At 40.6% G+C, this 18,019-nt stretch overlaps 2 protein-coding genes across 4 annotated transcripts; both read left to right on the top strand.

The window, feature by feature from the left end:
- The first annotated feature begins 786 nt into the window (after positions 1 to 786).
- arntl2 (aryl hydrocarbon receptor nuclear translocator-like 2) lies at positions 787 to 13,220 on the top strand. 3 transcript variants are annotated; one of them, XM_034587933.1, is made up of 17 exons: positions 787 to 1,169; positions 5,692 to 5,752; positions 5,868 to 5,921; positions 6,329 to 6,370; positions 6,565 to 6,722; positions 6,956 to 7,035; positions 7,490 to 7,582; positions 7,967 to 8,084; positions 8,596 to 8,745; positions 8,914 to 9,157; positions 9,376 to 9,482; positions 9,807 to 9,957; positions 10,074 to 10,126; positions 10,234 to 10,345; positions 10,433 to 10,523; positions 10,972 to 11,071; positions 11,187 to 13,220. In XM_034587933.1, exons 1-17 carry the CDS (start codon positions 1,109 to 1,111, stop codon positions 11,342 to 11,344), a joined length of 1,833 nt encoding a protein of 610 aa, XP_034443824.1. In that variant the 5' UTR covers positions 787 to 1,108; the 3' UTR covers positions 11,345 to 13,220. The 3 variants fall into 3 exon arrangements, with proteins under 3 accessions (XP_034443824.1, XP_034443825.1, XP_034443823.1); XM_034587932.1 differs by having other exon boundaries at positions 797 to 1,169; positions 5,623 to 5,752; XM_034587934.1 differs by lacking the exon at positions 7,490 to 7,582 and having other exon boundaries at positions 793 to 1,169; positions 5,623 to 5,752.
- Positions 13,221 to 13,346: 126 nt separating this feature from the next.
- Positions 13,347 to 17,704, top strand: si:ch211-245j22.3 (uncharacterized protein LOC563798 homolog). The gene is made up of 5 exons (XM_034587936.1): positions 13,347 to 14,758; positions 15,326 to 15,458; positions 15,899 to 16,048; positions 16,143 to 16,248; positions 17,310 to 17,704. The coding sequence occupies exons 1-5, from the start codon at positions 14,688 to 14,690 to the stop codon at positions 17,444 to 17,446; spliced, it is 597 nt and encodes a 198-aa protein (XP_034443827.1). The 5' UTR covers positions 13,347 to 14,687; the 3' UTR covers positions 17,447 to 17,704.
- The last annotated feature ends 315 nt before the right edge of the window (positions 17,705 to 18,019 follow it).

Genomic DNA, 18,019 nt, shown 5'->3' with positions numbered 1-18,019 from the left:
TATCTAAACTGAGATAGAATACTTTTAATCCTTTCTAGTCCAGTGTGATACACTTCAGCCACTTGTGGCCAAGATGGGTATTACAAGGACAACCACTTGAAACTTTGACCCAGAAAAGTCAGTTGCCTGTCAGCGCAGGTAGATAAATACATGTTAATCTGTTTAAATCTATTCTTTCATCAATGTAAAAAAAAAAACATATATATATGTATATTCACCTGTATACACAGACTTAAATATTACCCTTCACCAATTCAGAACAGACAATGTTTTGGTAAAAGAAGAGTTGCTTAAACCTGTTTGAACATGTATATGAGAAGGTGTCCCACTTGGTCTGAAGCCTTTGAAAGAGCTTCTAATTCCGCAGCCACGAGGGAGTGTTCACTCTAGGCTTTCCAGGAAACCCCATTTCCAGGGAAATGTCAAGCCGTGCCAATAAAAGCATTAATCATTATGAGATGGTGTTGTTGTTCTAGAATATGAAGACCTGTATACACAGACTTAAATATTACCCTTCACCAATTCAGAACAGACAATGTTTTGGTAAAAGAAGAGTTGCTTAATGAGAAGAATTCACTATTCATTTAGCTGCATGGTTATCCTTTTCACATTATAAGAAAACATCCAACAGGTCCTTAACATTACCATGCAGGACATTTACACAGAAATAGTGGAGAAATAGTGTAGTTTTCTTAACTGTGGCTGAACAAGACAGACGTGATCACAGTGCCATGTGGGAGAATACAGAGTAAGACTGACAGTAATGAAAGAGGAAGAGGGGGAGACTTGTTTTCCAGCGGCCGTGGAGGGAAGCGCAGCAGCGGCGGAGCAGCGGCGGTGACTCCGGTGAACCGACAGGAGGAGACTGCGCTCTGCCTTCCGCGTCGTCCCCCCCTTCCACCACCTCCACACTGTCCCATTTCCACCGCTGCAGCCGCCGCCGCTCTGCTTCTCTCCGTGGAGGACGATTAACAACAAGGCGCAGGCATCCAGCTCCCTTCGGCTCTCTCCACACGACCTGCTCCGGCAGCACAGCCGCGTCCCGGAGCGAGTCCACCGCACTCATCCATGCATCGGAGTCCCGGGCCCCAGCGCACCGGCTCCAGCCATGTCGGCCAGGAATGCATCGGCTGGTGGCGGTGACAGAGCGGGAGGCGGAGAACCGGCAGGTAACTCAAACACACCGCGAGTTGTGTTTTTACCACTTTGAACATTGACACCGTGTAATGCTACGTGTGCACTATGAGTGTATTTACTGTCAAGCAGCGGGGTGCAGCGGTGTGTTTACCCGGGTGTTCTGCACCGGTTGACCGTAACTTTGCGCTTTTCCAAAAGTAGGTCAGTAGATCAGTAGAACAAACTCGCCTTCCCCGTCGTCTGTGCAACCCGACCCGGTTCCCTTTCTCGCCTTAGCCCCGCGTTACGTCCGCATACATCGTTATCTCGGGTTGTCACGGGTGGCAGTGTCATTAAAATGCGAAATAAACGTGTTTGTGTTGCGGCGTCGCTTGTGCTAACGTTGACCCGAGCGACCGAACCAAATGTTAGCTTAGCCGCTGTAGCTTGGCCTGTTCACCGGTGGTGGGGGGGCTTTCTCGACACGGCCGAGACGGAGGTAGTTGGACCCGCCGTGATAGTGTCTCACCCGGGGTGGTTTGTCATAACTGGGGGGGGTGGTCCGTGGTTTCTGGAAGAAGCGGTGTCACGTTGTGAAAACCAAGCGGGGACGTTAGCTCGCGTTCAGGCCCGAGCTGATCCGCGGCCGCTCGCTGCTTCGCCCCAGAGGATGAACCCGCTGAACCGAGGATCGGATGTTAGCCAGGACGGATCAGGCTTTACTCTACGTTTACTCTACTGTTTTATTTATGTATTTATTTATTTATTACTATTATCTATTGACTCAACATCAATTCACTTTAAACTGTGATAAATTTGCCTTCAAACCGACTTCCCTTCACTAAACAGACTCTTGTTATTTAACCTTGCTCCTCAAGAATCCCTCTGTTGTTTACGCACCTTTTTTATTGTTATGTTTGAACATGTATATGAGAAGGTGTCCCATTTAGTCTGAAGCCTTTGAAAGAGCTTTTAATTCCGCAGCCACGAGGGAGTGTTCACTGCAGGCTTTCCAGGAAACCACATTTCCAGGGAAATGTCAAGCCCTGCCAATAAAAGGACTAATCATAATAAGATGGTGTTGTTGTACTAGAATATGAAGACATGTTGTATTTCTGGTGGTGTTTACACATTGCATCTCTGTGGTGTTGCATGATGCTTCCGTTGAATGTAGGTCAAACATCAGAATTGTTATTATCAGTCAGGACTTCCTCAAAGACTCTCTCTCCACTTGGTCCTGAAGAATTCTTGATATGAATGAGTTGTGTGTTTAACAAATGTTCTCCTCTTAGACATGCGCACAACACACCAGTTGTATTTTTTATCTTTATGGAATCAACAGAGGAGTATTATTACTGGAGTTCAACAACTGACTGTGCTTGAACTGATTATGCATGAGTTGAATAACACTGTTTTGTAAATAACCCACTTCGAATGTAGTTTTCTTCACTTTTCTGTTTCAATGGCTGAGTATACGTGATAAGATATGTGTCTCTGTGTACTTACTTAAAAATGTAAAGGCTTGATTATATTACTGTTATTAGATATACACACTGGCCATCAATGTATCGTCCAGGCTATATTAAACTTCTGACCTGCAAGACTCGAACTGCACAACTAACTTTATTCACCCCTGAGACCGGTTTTACAGACCAGACTCAAGCTTGTCATCGAACTGGTTCATTAGATTACAGATTACATTTGTTTGATGGCAAGAAAAACGAGCTTTTACTAGGTGACTAAACTAGGTTTACTGTAGATTAATTAGTCAATTGTCAGAAATTAAACAAACTATTTTGATAAGCAATTAATAATTGAGGTCATATTTGAATCCAAAATATAAAACTATCACTAGTTCTAGTCACTTAAGCTCCAGTTACTTAAAAGCATTTTCTGCTCAGACAGAGTAATTGCTTATGAAAATAATAACCTGTTTGTTTTGATTTATTAGTTAATTGATTCAATAATTTGGTTTATTAAGTGTCTGAAAATGGTAGAAAATGTCCAGGGTTATTTTGTCATATTCCTTTTTTTTTTTCAATCAGCCATCAGTTTAAAACCCCCAAGTTATCCAGCTTTTTATCATGTAAACAAAGAAAAGCTGGGAAAAAATAAATGTTTGAACTTTTTGTTTGGAATTGCTTAATAAAATGGTTTCTACATTTTCTACTGATCAATAAAATTGTTGAAAAAATGGGTTCATCTTTAGATGACATTCCTTTCAAGTTTGATTCTACTGATGCTTGTAAAATGTGATTTTTTTCTTTTTATAGGGATTCAAATGTTCGCCACAAACAGGACACGTTTATTAACATATACCAAGTCAAGATAACCAGTGGTCCTTTCACTGAGACTTTCTTGTCTAGTTTCCTGTGAGAAGTTTACAACAATATGTCTTAATGAGCATAATATTCAAGTGATCTCTTTTTCCACATTCAGATTGCGTGTCTGTTAATTTGGCAATAGTGGAAGACTGCAGCCTTTGTGCTCAGATCTTGTTTGTAGGTTTATGATTAACTTCATTTATGTGAAGTAGGGAAGCTCATGACTTAATTCGACAAACCTTTATTGTAGCCACATCTGTGATTATTTCTGTTTTGCACATGAGTTTGTAATTAGATCCAAGGATACAAACACTCCTGCAGTTAAACTTTTTTTTGTGGCTCCGGTTGCAAAATAATTTAAAATACAACTGAGAAACTTAATTGAAAAGAAAAAAAACACCAATCATTTTTTGTGATCGTTTTACTCTGTGACAATGTGAGGAAGAGCCTCAGAGCGTGGGGGGTGTTTGAGTGCAGCAGTAGCAGCAGATACTCATTGAAGGATTGAGTGAATGGACAAGTTAATGAACGCGTGAGCTTGACGGAGGAGTTGTGGGAGTTGGCAGAGGGACGTGTGTTTGGCGTGATGTCCAGTAATCTAGGTGCCTTCGCTCTAACCCTGTAATCCATCAGATTTGTACAGTGGGAGTGGGATTAAAACCCAGGTTGTTACTGATCTATTTGGGTCACAAGGTCGGTGGAGCGGAGTTAAAAATAGGTTTCATGGATATGAGCCACATTTGGTGTCTCTCACATACATATCTCACCTTCTGCTGAGAAACATGAATAAATCATAGTCATGGTAGCTACACGTCTTTTGATAACAGAAAATTATCAACATAAAAACAGCCAATTTGTCAGTACCCATGCACATGCTTTTCTCTGGTAAATATCGCAGTAATGTGAATAACTCTGGATGTAGGTCGGACAAAAAATATTTATTACATACTTATTCTAAAATAAATGGTCAAAAGTCGAGCGTCTAGATAACAGGCCCAAATTAAACTTGACTGTTTTAAGGTTTGTGTGCTCGCTGCTGTCAGTACTTGTCAAAGATGGTTTGTGAGAGAAGAACCTCCACTCTGTATAAGCGCCGCCGTACACCCACGACTAATGTTTCTGCAGTGCCGAAAAATCCAACCGAGTGAGTCATCTTTGCATTTTGCTTCATGTCACTGTTGTCGGTGTTCAAAATGCTCTTTCATTCATATCAATGGATTTAATCTGACAGACTTCTGATCAATGACTTTCCATAGTGGGCATAAAAGCTCATAAAAATAAGTTGCAGCTGTGGTCTTTCAATGTATCAGATACACATGCTTATTAATAATTATTTAAGTAAATTGGTTATGAGATTGCACTTTGTAACAAATATTCAAAGATATGAATCGGGACAAAAAATGCAAGCTCAGGACACGGCTCGTGATAAATATATTTTCCTATGTTATTTTAGAGACAGCCATTGCTCTGGACGATAGCATCGGCCCAGCCCCACGCTGGCGTCAGAGAAACGTGTGACTGAAGCGTGTACAGAGGCCAAGGCTCCCATAAGTCAATTGCAGCAGTTACACCAGAACAACCAGTTATGAGTTAATAAGTAGGCTGATTATTGGCTGTGTTAAGGTTATGAGGATTTGCTCCACGGGTGCGTGTATAGCAAGAGGGAGGCTCAGTTAAAGATTTACTTACCACACCAAGAATTGACTTCATGCTCTGCAGATCTCAGCATTTTACCTTTTTAGCCACAAGCCAGCTCTTCTTATCTTTAAGACGACCTCTTTTTGGAATATTAAAGGTCCTCACTGGATAAATACAAGTGCATAAAAGAATAATCAAAGAACCCAATCCTGTGCACCTATAATAATTTTGATAAGTTTTTGTGTTCCAGTCACTTATCAAACAAAAGAGTGAAAACTACAACAATTTGTCAGGTTCCAGCTTCTCATTTCTTGCTTCTCACAGTAAACTGAACAATTTAGACTCATATGCGGCCATTTTTAAGGAGTAACATGACTCAGTCTGTGAGTTAATGCAGTTTTACAGTGGTTGTTTTGGGGGAAACCTTTAATATGACCACATATATCTGACACAGTGAAATGCAGCAGAGTGTGGGAACATACTTTCAGACACACATTCAGTCCCTTGTGACCAGATGCAGTTCATTGTGTTTTGTGCATTTCAGAGGATCTGCTGGTCGAGGAAAACCAAAGCAGTTCTATGTCTCTGTCCAGCCTGATGTCCGCTTCCTCAGCTGCCGGCGTGTCCTTGAGCATGGAGATGCCCCGGAAGCGCAAGGGCAGCATAGACATCCAGTGAGTCTGAGTGTGACTTGTTTTAGTCTGTTTAGAACTTCGAGAAAATCTCATCAATCCACTCACTTAAATTGGTGCTGGTTGTAATTGACTTTGTTGTTTTTCTTCTTCTCAGGGATTCAAAATCTGCTTCCATCCCTGATGCAGATATGGAAGACGACGATAACGGGTACTGTGTGTAGAGCTGGGACAATGAGATAATCAATTGATTAGTGGACTGAGAAAAATATTCGTCAAGTAAAAGTTCAACAACACTATTATGTTAATTGTTTTTATACTATTTTCAAAAGATTAATCTCCTTAGGGATTTTTTCAAGACAAACTAGTGGACAATATCAAATGTTTTCTGATTCCAGCTTCCTAAATGCGAGGACGTGCTGGTTTTCTTTCTTTCTCCCATCTTTTGGTTGTCAATTTACAGATGAATTGATTACGAGATTAATCAATACTTAAAATCATAAATTGCAGTCCTGTTGTGCTAGTTAAAAACCCTCCTGTTGTTATTGTGATAGTACACATTTGCATGTTGTTGCTCAGCATGTAAACAATTCAAATGTGTGTTTTTCTTCTCCACAGGTCGGATGGAGATGACCAACATGTCAAAATGAAATGTATCAGGTAGGTTTTTTTGGGCAACACTGCATTTCTAAAACATTTCTATGTTCTTATGATATTATCTTTAGGCTTAAAACATCCACTGTGAAGTTCCAAAGATAGAGTATGATACATTTCCCAGATGGATTGTAGAGTCATAACAGGAAACTCTTATTTCCGAGTCCTCTGAATGGTTTTCTTATTTCATATGTCTGCAGGGAACCACACAGCCAAATTGAGAAGAGGAGACGGGACAAAATGAACATCCTCATCGACAAACTATCAGCCATGATCCCGACTTGTAACCCGATGTCTCGCAAACTGGACAAACTCACTGTGCTTAGAATGGCTGTGCAGCACCTCAAGTCTCTCAAAGGTACAGAGACAACTGATGACCTGCCGACATGACTGTTGTGGTTAATGGGGTTTAGTCCTGTGACCATGTTCATGCACTCAACAGGACATTTAATGAGTTGTATGTTAGGGTTAGGATTGATGGCTTGACACTCTGAACATAGAAACCCAGGTTTTAATGAAGAAGAATGTTCCTTTAACTCAATTTACTGATGGTAACATATTAATCTGACATGACTGTGTCTGTATTTTCAGGTTCAGCAAGTTCCTTTTCTGAAGCGAACTATAAGCCATCATTCCTTCCTAATGAGGAGCTCAAACACCTTGTTCTTAAGGTACCAGTGATCATGGAGGCTGAGAATTATGATTTGATATTAAAATAATTACTTTGGCCAGTTCCAGCTGCATAGGTTGCAAACCTAACCCATGTATTGGTTACAAACCTATGCAGTTGGCAACGCCCCGGCTTTACTGTGAGTTACATTAATCAGAAACGTACAAAACATACAAAAAACAAGCATTTTAAAAAAAAAAGAGGAAATGTTTTGGCTTTGTTTTTCTGCTGATAGTATTTATAATGTTTTTATTATAACTTATAACATTTAATTTAAATTGTAATCACTTTTCTTATTGATTATTTAAAAATGCTTCTTATTACTTAAATAACTATGTAAAATAAATATAATGTAAATAGATGAATGTAATATTTGCTCAGTGTAGCCTCTTTGTTTTGATCATGTCATCTCATCAGCTCCTCCTATTCTCCCCCCGTGTTTCTTTGTTGTGCAGGCGGCAGATGGGTTCCTGTTTGTAGTGGGATGTGATCGTGGAAAAATTGTTTTTGTCTCAGAGTCCGTCACGAAGATATTAAATTATAGTCGGGTAACACTTTTACATTTGTTACTGTATCTGCAGAGAAGACCCCGGACATACCAGATGCGTTGTGTTGTCTTGGCACTAATGTAAACACTTGCATTGAAACCATTGCTTGTAATCCATGTATCCAATGTTTATGGCTCATTATGCTTCTGATTGTACATTTGTAATCCTGATAGATCTGTTAGGTTTATTCAAAATTTGCCAAATTGCTAAATTCAAAATGCTTGCTCTATGCAGTATCTGGTGTGCTCCGGGGTCAACAGTTCAGTCACTGTACTTTGTTAAATTGGCTATTTGTCAGCAGGACTTGCTCTAGATGCAGACTGGTTTTGACCATGGGAAATTTCTTCTGTTTGACGAGCTGCGTTTTTTCTTCTCTTCTTCTAGGCGGAGCTGATTGGACAGAGCCTGTTTGATTACATACACCCTAAGGACATGGGAAAAGTGAAGGAGCAGCTGTCAGCTTCTGAGTTATACCCCCGTGAACGGCTAATAGATGCTAAAAGTAAAGCAGTTGTATCTGTATGTGTACTTTGTGAGGACCAGTTTGACCATTAGACCATAAGGTGTGACGACATTTTAGCTTTTCGGACACACCTTCAAAGGGCTGTTTTAAAGGTTGTGACTTGTTTTGATGGTAAGATTTGGCTCTCGGTTAGAGTGAGGGTTTAGTTTAGGCATTTAGTTCTGTTGCTTAAGGTTAGGGTAAGGGGCTGAGTCCACTGAGGGTCTTCACAAATCTAGAAGTTTGCATGTTTGTCATAGGCTACCTTTGGGGACAAATTCCAGGCCAAAAAGCAGTTAGTAAAATAAAACTTGTCAACAACTGTGTCCCCAAATGCGGAAAAAGCTGATTCCTGGGTCAGTGATTCCTGTTAGGATTTGGTAAGTAGTAGTTGTGGTTAAAGTAAGTCTCAAGATAATTAATAACTCAATTAAAAGTCCCCATAAGTGACCTATGATAAGTGTGTGTATGTGTGAGAGGGAGCACATTAACACTTCTTTCCTATCCCCAGCCGGTCTGCAGGTCCAGGCCTACCTCCCAGTGGGCGGAGCACGGTTGTGTTCCGGCGCTCGGCGCTCTTTCTTCTGTCGCATGAAGTACAACAAGGTTTCTATCAAAGTGGAGGAGAAGGAATTCCAGGCCAGCTCCTCCAAAAAGAAAGGCAAGGGAATCACTATCTACAGGGGTTTTTCTTTATTTTAATGGACAACAGCCTGTATAATTTTAACAGTTTCACAGTTTCAGTGTAAAGGAATAAATGTACTTATATCTTGTCTTTGTGTGTTTGTCTTGTTTGATGTATGTGATTTGTGTCTTAATGCGCCTACAGAGTCGCAGAAGTACTGCACAGTTCACTGTACAGGCTACATGCGCAGCTGGCCCACCAGTCAGCTGGGAGCAGAGGGGGAGGGGGAGGCGGACAAGCAGGACAGCTCCGACTTCAGCTGCCTGGTGGCGGTGGGACGCATCCACTCTCACTCATCTCCCCAGGTTAACGGAGAAGTGAGAGTCAAACCCACAGAGTTCATCACCCGCTACGCCATGGATGGCAAATTCACGTTTGTCGATCAAAGGTAGAGTCAATTCAACTAGGGGGTGGTGGGGGGGTTTGGTGCATGGCTTTGATTACAATGCACATTTCAAATATATTTCAGTGACATTTCAAATTTCTTTGATACTTATTAACATAAAAGACTTTGGGTGTCAAAGGGGAAACAAAGGGAGCGCACACAGAATTCTAAAAACATAGTACGTGTGTATAACTCATGATAACTTAGCTTTTTTTCTGCAGAGCTACGACCTTTCTTGGTTATCTTCCCCAAGAACTGCTTGGGACATCATGCTACGAGTACTTCCACCAAGACGACTTACCACATTTAGCTGATAGACATCGAAAAGGTAAAATACATTCTTCAGTCCCCTCATAGTACTCGTCTTTGTTCTTGTTGTCTTTGATCATTTGTTAGCTTTTTTGACAGCTACACTTTTTTTAAATGATTTAGACCAATTCAGATCAGATGTTTATTTACAGTATAGCAGCAGTGTTGAGGTACATCACATGTTAAGTTTCTGTCCCCACTGAAACAATATGTTTATTTAAGTAGGTCTCTGTGTTGCCAAACCTCCCTGTATTTCATGTCCTCTGTTCTCTGCTCTAAGCAGGTGATACTGATGCTGTTTCCTCTGTTTAGTCCTTTTAATTTGTCTGTTTTTCCACCATAGTGCTGCGGAGTAAAGAGAAAATCGACACAAACTGTTATAAGTTCAAAACAAAATGTGGCTCTTTTGTCACTCTGCAAAGTCAGTGGTTTAGTTTTGTAAATCCCTGGACCAAAGAAGTAGAATACATAGTGTCAACTAATACAGTCATATCGTGAGTATATGCTTCCATCTGATTCTTTCTTACCTGAATAACTTCGTACCCGACAAAGAATCTTATTCATTGCTGCTTTATCTGGTTTCTCATCCAATGACATTGCACCATCACAGTCAAGCCAGTCGGTCGGGAAACAAGTCTGAACAGTCGTGCAAGACTTCTGACGGTCAGTTGAAATGGATTATGGAAAAAGAAACATAAGGAGATGTAATCCGATACCTTGGCTGCAGCATTTCTGTTCCGTCATGTTTAACTTCTTGTTTCTGTTGGAAGATGGCAAGAAGTCCCTTCCAATTATCCCAGGCATCTCCGCCACCCCTGGGAGTATGATTTATGCAGGAAGCATAGGGACACAGATTGCCAATGAGCTGCTGGATTTCAACAGGTGGGTTCTCGAAACAGCAGAGGTTGATTTCACAGTTTTTACTGCCACGGTTGTTGTAGCTTTTAATTTGTGTCTGTGCCTCTTTAGGATGAACTCATCCCCTTCCAGTGGTAACGCCAGCCCCTTCAGTTTACCACAGGATAAGTCTCCACAAACTCACAATCAAAACAGCAACAATGTAAGTTTCTATACATGCATATTTTTATTGATGCATCTGTCTCAGTCATTCATGAGGTGAACTCCACAACGCAATTATTTTCCCATTTTCAAAATTGTACAAAATGTGCATATTTAGTAAAAAAATGACTAAGTATGCTCACTTGTGTGTAATTTTCATGGGGAGTGAGCCTTCAGTCAACCTAAAGATTACTGGCCAATTTTAAACTTCTCCACTGATCTGTAATTATGACCTTTGAGGTTATCTGTAATATTTTTTATTAAGAAATGTGAGAGGTAGACTTGTGAAGTGTGAAGCAATCACAGTTACTTGAAAATTATGGTTTCTCCAAAGGTTGAAAGCCATCGTTTAACCAGCACAGATTTGATTCCGTCCTATTTTTCCTTCAGGACCAAACTCCTGCCATGTTGCTGCTGGGACTGTAATTTTCTCCTCTTTCGCTCTTAAGGTGCCAAATGGAGAGGCAGCAGATATGGAGATAGCAGGAAAGTCCAGCTCAGAGGATGAGCCCCAGGGAGCTGCATTCTCTGGAGGAGAGACACTCATGGGTTCGATTTCTGCTTCTGTTTTATAGCTTATTTCTAGACTGGGTTTATGATGATGTTTGATTATCTCATCTTATCTCCTTGTCTTTTGTTCCTCCGCCTCTTCATCTCTCCTCAGGGGAGAATTCTCAGATGGATTTGGACAGTGTAGTTGGACCAGGCCTTAGTAGCCTTAGCAATGACGAAGCCGCCATGGCCGTGATCATGAGCCTCCTGGAGTCGGACACAAACTTGGGCGAGGCTGTGGACTTTGAAGACATGCGCTGGTCTTTATAGAATCTGCTCTTACAGTGTGAATCTGAGGCACACTGACAAAAACTTGGACCATCAGTTTTTTTGATGACAAGAACTGCTTACTTCATGATGCCACATTCGGTTTTTAAAACCCTTTATTTATTAGCTACCCTTTTCCACATAAGCTGTGTAGTCTCCGTGTGGCACGAGCAGGATCTACGTCAATAAGGGATATCCTTATTTCCCCTTTTCCGGGCGGAGGATTCGCCTCGAAGCCTTACAGCGCTCCGCCTGCCCTGAGGCGCTGTTCCCTTAATGCTCTCCTCACATCTACTGTCTGTTGAACTGAGGAGGCCTCACGAGGGTTAAGAACCCGTGATCACAAATAACAGTGACAAGACGCACATCATGACAGCTCCGGATTCCAGCTTGAATTTCTCTCCACGAACATGTGATCAAAGGTTGGGAGTGACAAAGCAAAATAATGCACTGAATCGACTTCATGTTTTTTAAAAAGGTTGTAATTTGATTTGGTACTGTTTGTTTAATTAAAATGCAAGGAAGACACCTTGACAACGTGGCCCATCTCTGTGACGACCCCCCCCCCTCAGGATCCAAACCGTAGGTAGGCATTGTACCACGGAAGACCACACTTCCATAAACCTCTAACTTTGACAGTCACCCTAATGATGTGCTGCTCAGAGATTTCCTCTTGTCAGTATCTGAACATTTTCCACGGAAAGGGTCCAATAACCTCTTTTGTACACTGACTTGAACTTTACTGTATATATGTACATTTGGTATGATTGCAAACACCATGTCTTCAGGCCATATCTGTCTTAAAGGGATAGTTTGCGTTGGAAGAATATTTTCCATTTTACGTGTGTTCACTTTTAGGCTGCCCTGGATACTTTTTGCTTTTAGCTCTAAGCATTTAACGCTGTTTGACAAAAGCCATCACTTTCGTGCGTTTGTTAGAGATTAACAATTAATAACCAGTCACGTTCTCCTATCGGTTCAATAGGAGCACAACAGTATTACTTCATGCAAAGTGAAACAGCACTTTAGAGGTGCTGGAATGGAGGTTCTGGTAGCAGTGGCTGAACAGCAAACCCGTTTCAGGTTGAGTCTCATGGTGGAAGTCATAACTCAGGGAGCGATGGAAGCAAAGCCGCCCCATGCAATCAGAAAACGAAAGTTCAATGTAAGTGTAGCAGTGTTTTGTCCTTCAGTTTACGCTTCACATTCTCTCCCGCATTCTGTGCATTGGTATGTGGGGTCGGAGTCACCAGTCTGTACCTGTTCATCTGTATGTCTCCTCTTACACTGATTGTCTGCTTTGTAATCTGGCAGCTAAGCCATAGCTTTAGGTGGGTTTTTGTTTTTTTCCCCATGTACTTTTATGCGCTGACGGTCTTTCAGAAGACGTGTTTATGTTTTACGTGCTCGTCGTGCACCTGCATTCATTTAAGGGATTATGCTATGCAGACCTTTCATTCCATAAATTCTAAACTTTAGGATACGTCTCTTTATCTTTCCTTGTTATTGTCACTCTCATATCCTGCATGACTCAACTTCAGAAGACGTTAGACATACTGATGACTGAACGTGAAGAAGTCACGTATGGTTCCTGTATCCATTTAGCTAATGGAGTTCTGTTTGGCCCCTGCTTACGATTGCACGTCTTTTTTCAACACTGATAGCCATCGTGTTAAGAGCTAAATGTTAGTGATCATGTGGAAGTGAGATGGAAAAATTTGAATTGACTAAAATGCCTCAATTTATTGTCAGTGAAATTTGAAAATATTGGTTGTTTATGCCTTGCCGATGCCAAAAAGTTATTTTGAGGATAAACACCAAGTTGTGAAAATATACAAAGTCTACACATTATAATAAAGAAATTAAGAAGACAAACTACTGAAAGTCATTCAATGACCTCTTTGGGACACAGCAAGACTGTTGTGTATGTTACACTTATCAAGTCAGAACCTGTAAACTGATTTCCTTTTTTTTCCTCAAACATGTTTTATCTGAAGTGTTTAGGCTGTAAATCTGCATCTTATCCCTTTGTTATTCGTACCTGAACCAGCCAGTCAGCTAATAGCCGTTATTTCTGTCCACACATATAGATTATATGGAACTGTGTTGCTTGAATGCCATGCCATTGTTCCCGTTGGTAACTCGGGCCACAATTTATACTCATCTGCTGAGGATTTGTCCAATAAGAACTCGAGCTCTGAGGATAGAAATGTTGGTTGTGAATCATGGAGAAAACTGACTTTTACCTCTAAAGGCTTGAAAGTACGAGGAGCCGGTGGACAGAGCAGCTGAGCTCACGAGGACCCTCCCGCCTGTGTCCAAAGTGCCTTTGGACATTTCTGCTTTCCCACCCAATGGACCTGATTGGATTCACTCGATGCAACATAGCATACTGTGCACATCAGGAATGAAGTGGAAGCTTATTCACAGATGCAATGGGAGCTGTACACGTTGGCTTCAACACTCAATAACACTAACCAAACCACCAGAGCTATGGAGCTGTGCCATAGACACAGGCTGTTTGGTTTTTTTACGCAAAATGTAAATTGTTCTTATTTTTTGTTCCTCTCGTTCTTGTTCAATCATTGCACTGTAATTTCCCAGAAGGCTCTCGCTTCAGCGTTCGACCGTGACTGATGAACTTTGCAAAGAGGGTCACACAATTTTCCTTCTGTCTCCATTTGATATAAAACACTAGACTTTGTATATGAGCTAGGGAACCTTACGTTTTGATTTCATGCCCTGCTTGGTGTCTAGTTGCATGCAGTTATTCTATCATTAATTGTTCTTGTTTTTTTTGTTGTTTTCTTTGCATCATTAGACTTGTTAAGGACCTCAACAACCTTTGGGCTTGTATCAGGCAGTCTGGGGCTGTTTGCTGCCTCCATTGTATCCCTTCCTGCCATTTTTATAAGTTCACTCTTGTTTGATTCGTGGGCCCCAGAGGAAGCACTTACTGTATTTGTTTAACTACATTATTGCTGCTACTTACGCCTGGGCTGTCTTCTCAGGATGTCATGTTAATAAATATTAGTTGACTAAACCCTCAACAGGAACTTTGGGAATATTTTCAAACACCAGAAGAACATTTGAGCTTTTCATTCTGCATTTTTCCGTCCTTAGTGTGAAGCGGATTAAGAAGCCGCAGCAGCCTCCTTTTTAACTAATTACATTTGCCTTCTGTTGCACCCCCTCTCCCTCCGTCACCGTTCCTCCCTCTGAGGAGAGATTTAAGTGATATGTGATGAGGTAGTTGGCGCAATTAAGAAAGCGTGGCATAAGCCTGGGATTTGTAGTGTATATAAAGTCAGTGGTGGATGCAGAGCTATAGCTTCTCCTGAACAGAATGGGCCAAACTGCCAACCTGCCCTGTAGGAGAGGAGAGTCGTATGTTACAGAGCTGTATGAGTGGTTCAGGTAAGATTTTTTATTTGGCTTTTTAGAGTTGATCTACAGAGGTTCAGTGTCGTGTGTATTCAGGTAGAAGATGCATGTATGAGGGAGAGGGAGAGGAAAACCTTGAGTTAAACTGCATTTAAGAGGTGTCCCCTTTTGTGTCCTTTATATAATTTGATGTTTCCCTGATTAAGCTACAAAATATCTCTTTTACCTTTTTGATGCTGACTTGTTTTCCTTATTCTATATTTCATTGAATGTGTGCAGTCCTATAAACCGGAGCGATATTGTGTTCATCCCCACATTATTCCCATGACTACGCGCTGCTGAATGGCTCGGCCTTGTCACCCTGTAGTAAATTGGTTCAAAATGATTCAGCCTAATTATCTTAGCACTCGAGTCCTAAGGTGTACACAAGCTTTCAGACACAGGTAATCTCCACACACACAGGACGGGGACAGGTTGACCTCAATTCTCTAAACTCTTCATTTTTCTCTCCGGTTTCTCCTGCTGCAAATGTGACTCTACATCCAAACTGACCCTCCAGGTTTTACAGTTAAATAAACGTCTTTCTGTTTTTTGTCACAGGAAGTTTATGCATGAATGTCCCAGCGGGCAGATCACTCTTCATGAGTTTCAGAGGCATTTCTGCAATGGGACAGTGGGCAGTGAGTCAGCTGAGTATGCAGAGCAGATATTCCGCACGCTGGACAATAATGGGGTGAGAAAACTACTCAGAAGGACACATCGGTTTCTATTTTCCTTCAGCATTAACAGGATTAAGGCTGGATGATCTTTCCAAAAAAGGTTATCCAGATTGTTATTATTTCTTCTAGATTTAAAGACAGAGTTTTGCTCCTGAGTGAATGTTGTGGTTTTAAACACTTCTTTATGAAAATGATAAACAGCAAAAAACATTGTTCAAATCTGAGATCAATTGTGTTAAACCTCCTCACTGTGCCTTCACTATACATAGGAAATACATCAATATTTATTGAAGTTATTCAACCATTGATTAAAATTGTATTTCAGTAATTGTTATTGTTTTTAATGCCCAGCCCTATAACAAATAACAATGTCTTAGTGCGGCATCTAAATAGATGTTGACGTGTTTTTTTTTATCCAGTAAACAAAGCTGTTAATGCAGGTTGTCTTGTGTAGGACGGGGTGGTTGATTTCAGGGAGTACGTCATGGCCATCAGTTTGCTGATCGACGGTTCAGCTGTGGAGAAACTGGGCTGGTCATTCAAGCTTTATGACAAAGACCGAGACGGAGCCATAACAAAGGAGGAAATGCTGGAGATCATGCAGGTGTGTGCGTGTGCGTGCACTTTTCTGTGTCACACATACAAATTCAGGTCACATGTTTGAAGCTCACCATCTGTGTTGTCCTCTCTCTTCACAGGCAGTTAATAAGATGAGCGTAGCCGCTGCCCTGACCAAGCCCAACCCACTCACAGCTGAAGAATGTACCAACAGGATATTTGTGAGATTAGATAAAGACAATAACGGTGAAGAAATTGTTTCCTCTTTCTGCTTGAAATCGTGGTGCAGTGTTATTTCAGCTTGAAACAATGGATGTCACACTCATACTCTGTCGAGCATTCGGTGCCTTTTTCCTTTCAATAGACTGACCTCATGTCCTCAGGTTATGTTTTTGTTAAGGACTTGGGATCCATGTATAACTAGAAGGGCACTCAGGGAGCACTTCCACCAAGGCCCATCATTTCCCTTATGAAAACACATTTAAATTCACTACATCCAGATTTTTTATTTACACACTCATAAATATAGGTCAACTAAAGAGTACTTTCAACAAGATCCATGAAGTATTCTCTGGGAAAACAACGGAAATGCCAAAAGAAGAAGAAAAAAAACCCAAATTACAATGTTAAAGAAAGTGAATCTGGATTTAATCTGTACTTTTCTGACCCATACCGCTTCCTTCTACCAAGTTTTGTGGTAATCTGTCCTGTAGTTTTTTCGTTATCCTGCTTAATATCAGACAAATAACAGACGTTCACGTTCATGTTTAAAAAGCATACAACAAGGTATTTTGTTTTCTAGTTCACTGTAGGATTTTTAAGACTTTGTATAACCACAATAACTCAAATAGAGAAATACAATAAAAAATGTAATCGCTTATACCAACATTTAAATATTGCTTCAATTGGTAACACACAAATGAATGAGGTTTGTTCAATTTAAGTTAATAAGTTATATAAATACAAATATAAATTAGTATTTAAAAAGTTATGGAAGTGATGCTCATCTTAAATAATTATTATTTCTAACAACCTTCAAGTGAGGTATTGCAAACCTAAAAACATTTGATTTATTTTACATTTATTTTAAGACCAGTATTAATCAGTCAGAGTTCAAGAGAGGAAGTGGGCACATAACTAATTTAAATTGCTTTAATTTAAACATCAAAATTAAAGCATTAAAACATATTAAACTCCCACTCCATGATTCAAACACTTGCAGGCATAGATTTAGGAAGAAACAGAAGCTGGTGATTTTAATAGAGTCTGTCCTCTGCTCTTTGTCTCTGTCCTTGTTATGTCTGTAGCCATCATCAGTCTGGAGGAGTTCATAGAGGGAGCGCTGGATGATGATTGGATCAGAGAGATGCTGGAATGTGACCCGAGCACCGTGAAGGTGGAGAGGCCTGTGAGGAGCGACTCCGCTTTGGGGACCCACGGCTGACCTGTGGTGGGGTATTCTATTCACTCAGTGCAGAGAAATTATCAAACTGAAATTTCCAAGAATCGTTGCAGCAGCACAGCTTTTATTTGCTGTGACAAATGATATCGATGTCAGTTGGGTAACTTCACCGAAGACACTGGGGAGCATTAGAAAATGGACATACAGTTATTTTGTCACAGTATTAATTATTATTGTTTTATTTGGCTGCATTTTGTTGTGTTTGTTGATATTGTCCTTGTTTTTCTGTGCCTGAATGCCTCTCCTTATAAAATAAATAAGACCTAACATAACACAATGAAACTCTATTTCTCATTCTTGTATTATTGTATCTACCCTGCAATTGTGGCCAGATTATTTTACACTATGTGACAAACTCAGAATAAGTTTTGAGAAAACATAAATACCTTGTCTGCTGACAAGTTCTGGGCCTCAATGGCAGATGCGTTATCCTTATAACGTACATGTACTGAAATATAATGTAGAAGTACTTTTCTTGGGTATTTTCATTTTATGCTTCTTAACACTTTTACCTCTTCAGTTCAGCTGGGATAATTGTACTTTTCACTACATGAT

This window comes from Hippoglossus hippoglossus, chromosome 6 (assembly GCF_009819705.1).
Source record: "Hippoglossus hippoglossus isolate fHipHip1 chromosome 6, fHipHip1.pri, whole genome shotgun sequence".
Taxonomy (NCBI): Eukaryota; Metazoa; Chordata; class Actinopteri; order Pleuronectiformes; family Pleuronectidae; genus Hippoglossus; species Hippoglossus hippoglossus.
The sequence above is the reverse complement of the archived record's forward strand: the minus strand, read 5'-3'. Positions and strand labels throughout refer to the sequence as shown.

Excerpts from the sequence above, each read along its gene's own strand:
- si:ch211-245j22.3 (XM_034587936.1), top strand. The coding sequence starts at position 14,688 with ATGGGCCAAACTGCCAACCTGCCCTGTAGGAGAGGAGAGTCGTATGTT. Across the intron at positions 15,459-15,898 it reads GCACGCTGGACAATAATGGG|GACGGGGTGGTTGATTTCAG; the intron begins GTGAGAAAACTA and ends TGTCTTGTGTAG. Across the intron at positions 16,249-17,309 it reads ATTAGATAAAGACAATAACG|CCATCATCAGTCTGGAGGAG; the intron begins GTGAAGAAATTG and ends TTATGTCTGTAG.
- arntl2 (XM_034587932.1), top strand. The coding sequence starts at position 1,109 with ATGTCGGCCAGGAATGCATCGGCTGGTGGCGGTGACAGAGCGGGAGGC. Across the intron at positions 1,170-5,622 it reads GGGAGGCGGAGAACCGGCAG|AGGATCTGCTGGTCGAGGAA; the intron begins GTAACTCAAACA and ends TGTGCATTTCAG. Across the intron at positions 9,958-10,073 it reads TCAACTAATACAGTCATATC|TCAAGCCAGTCGGTCGGGAA; the intron begins GTGAGTATATGC and ends GCACCATCACAG.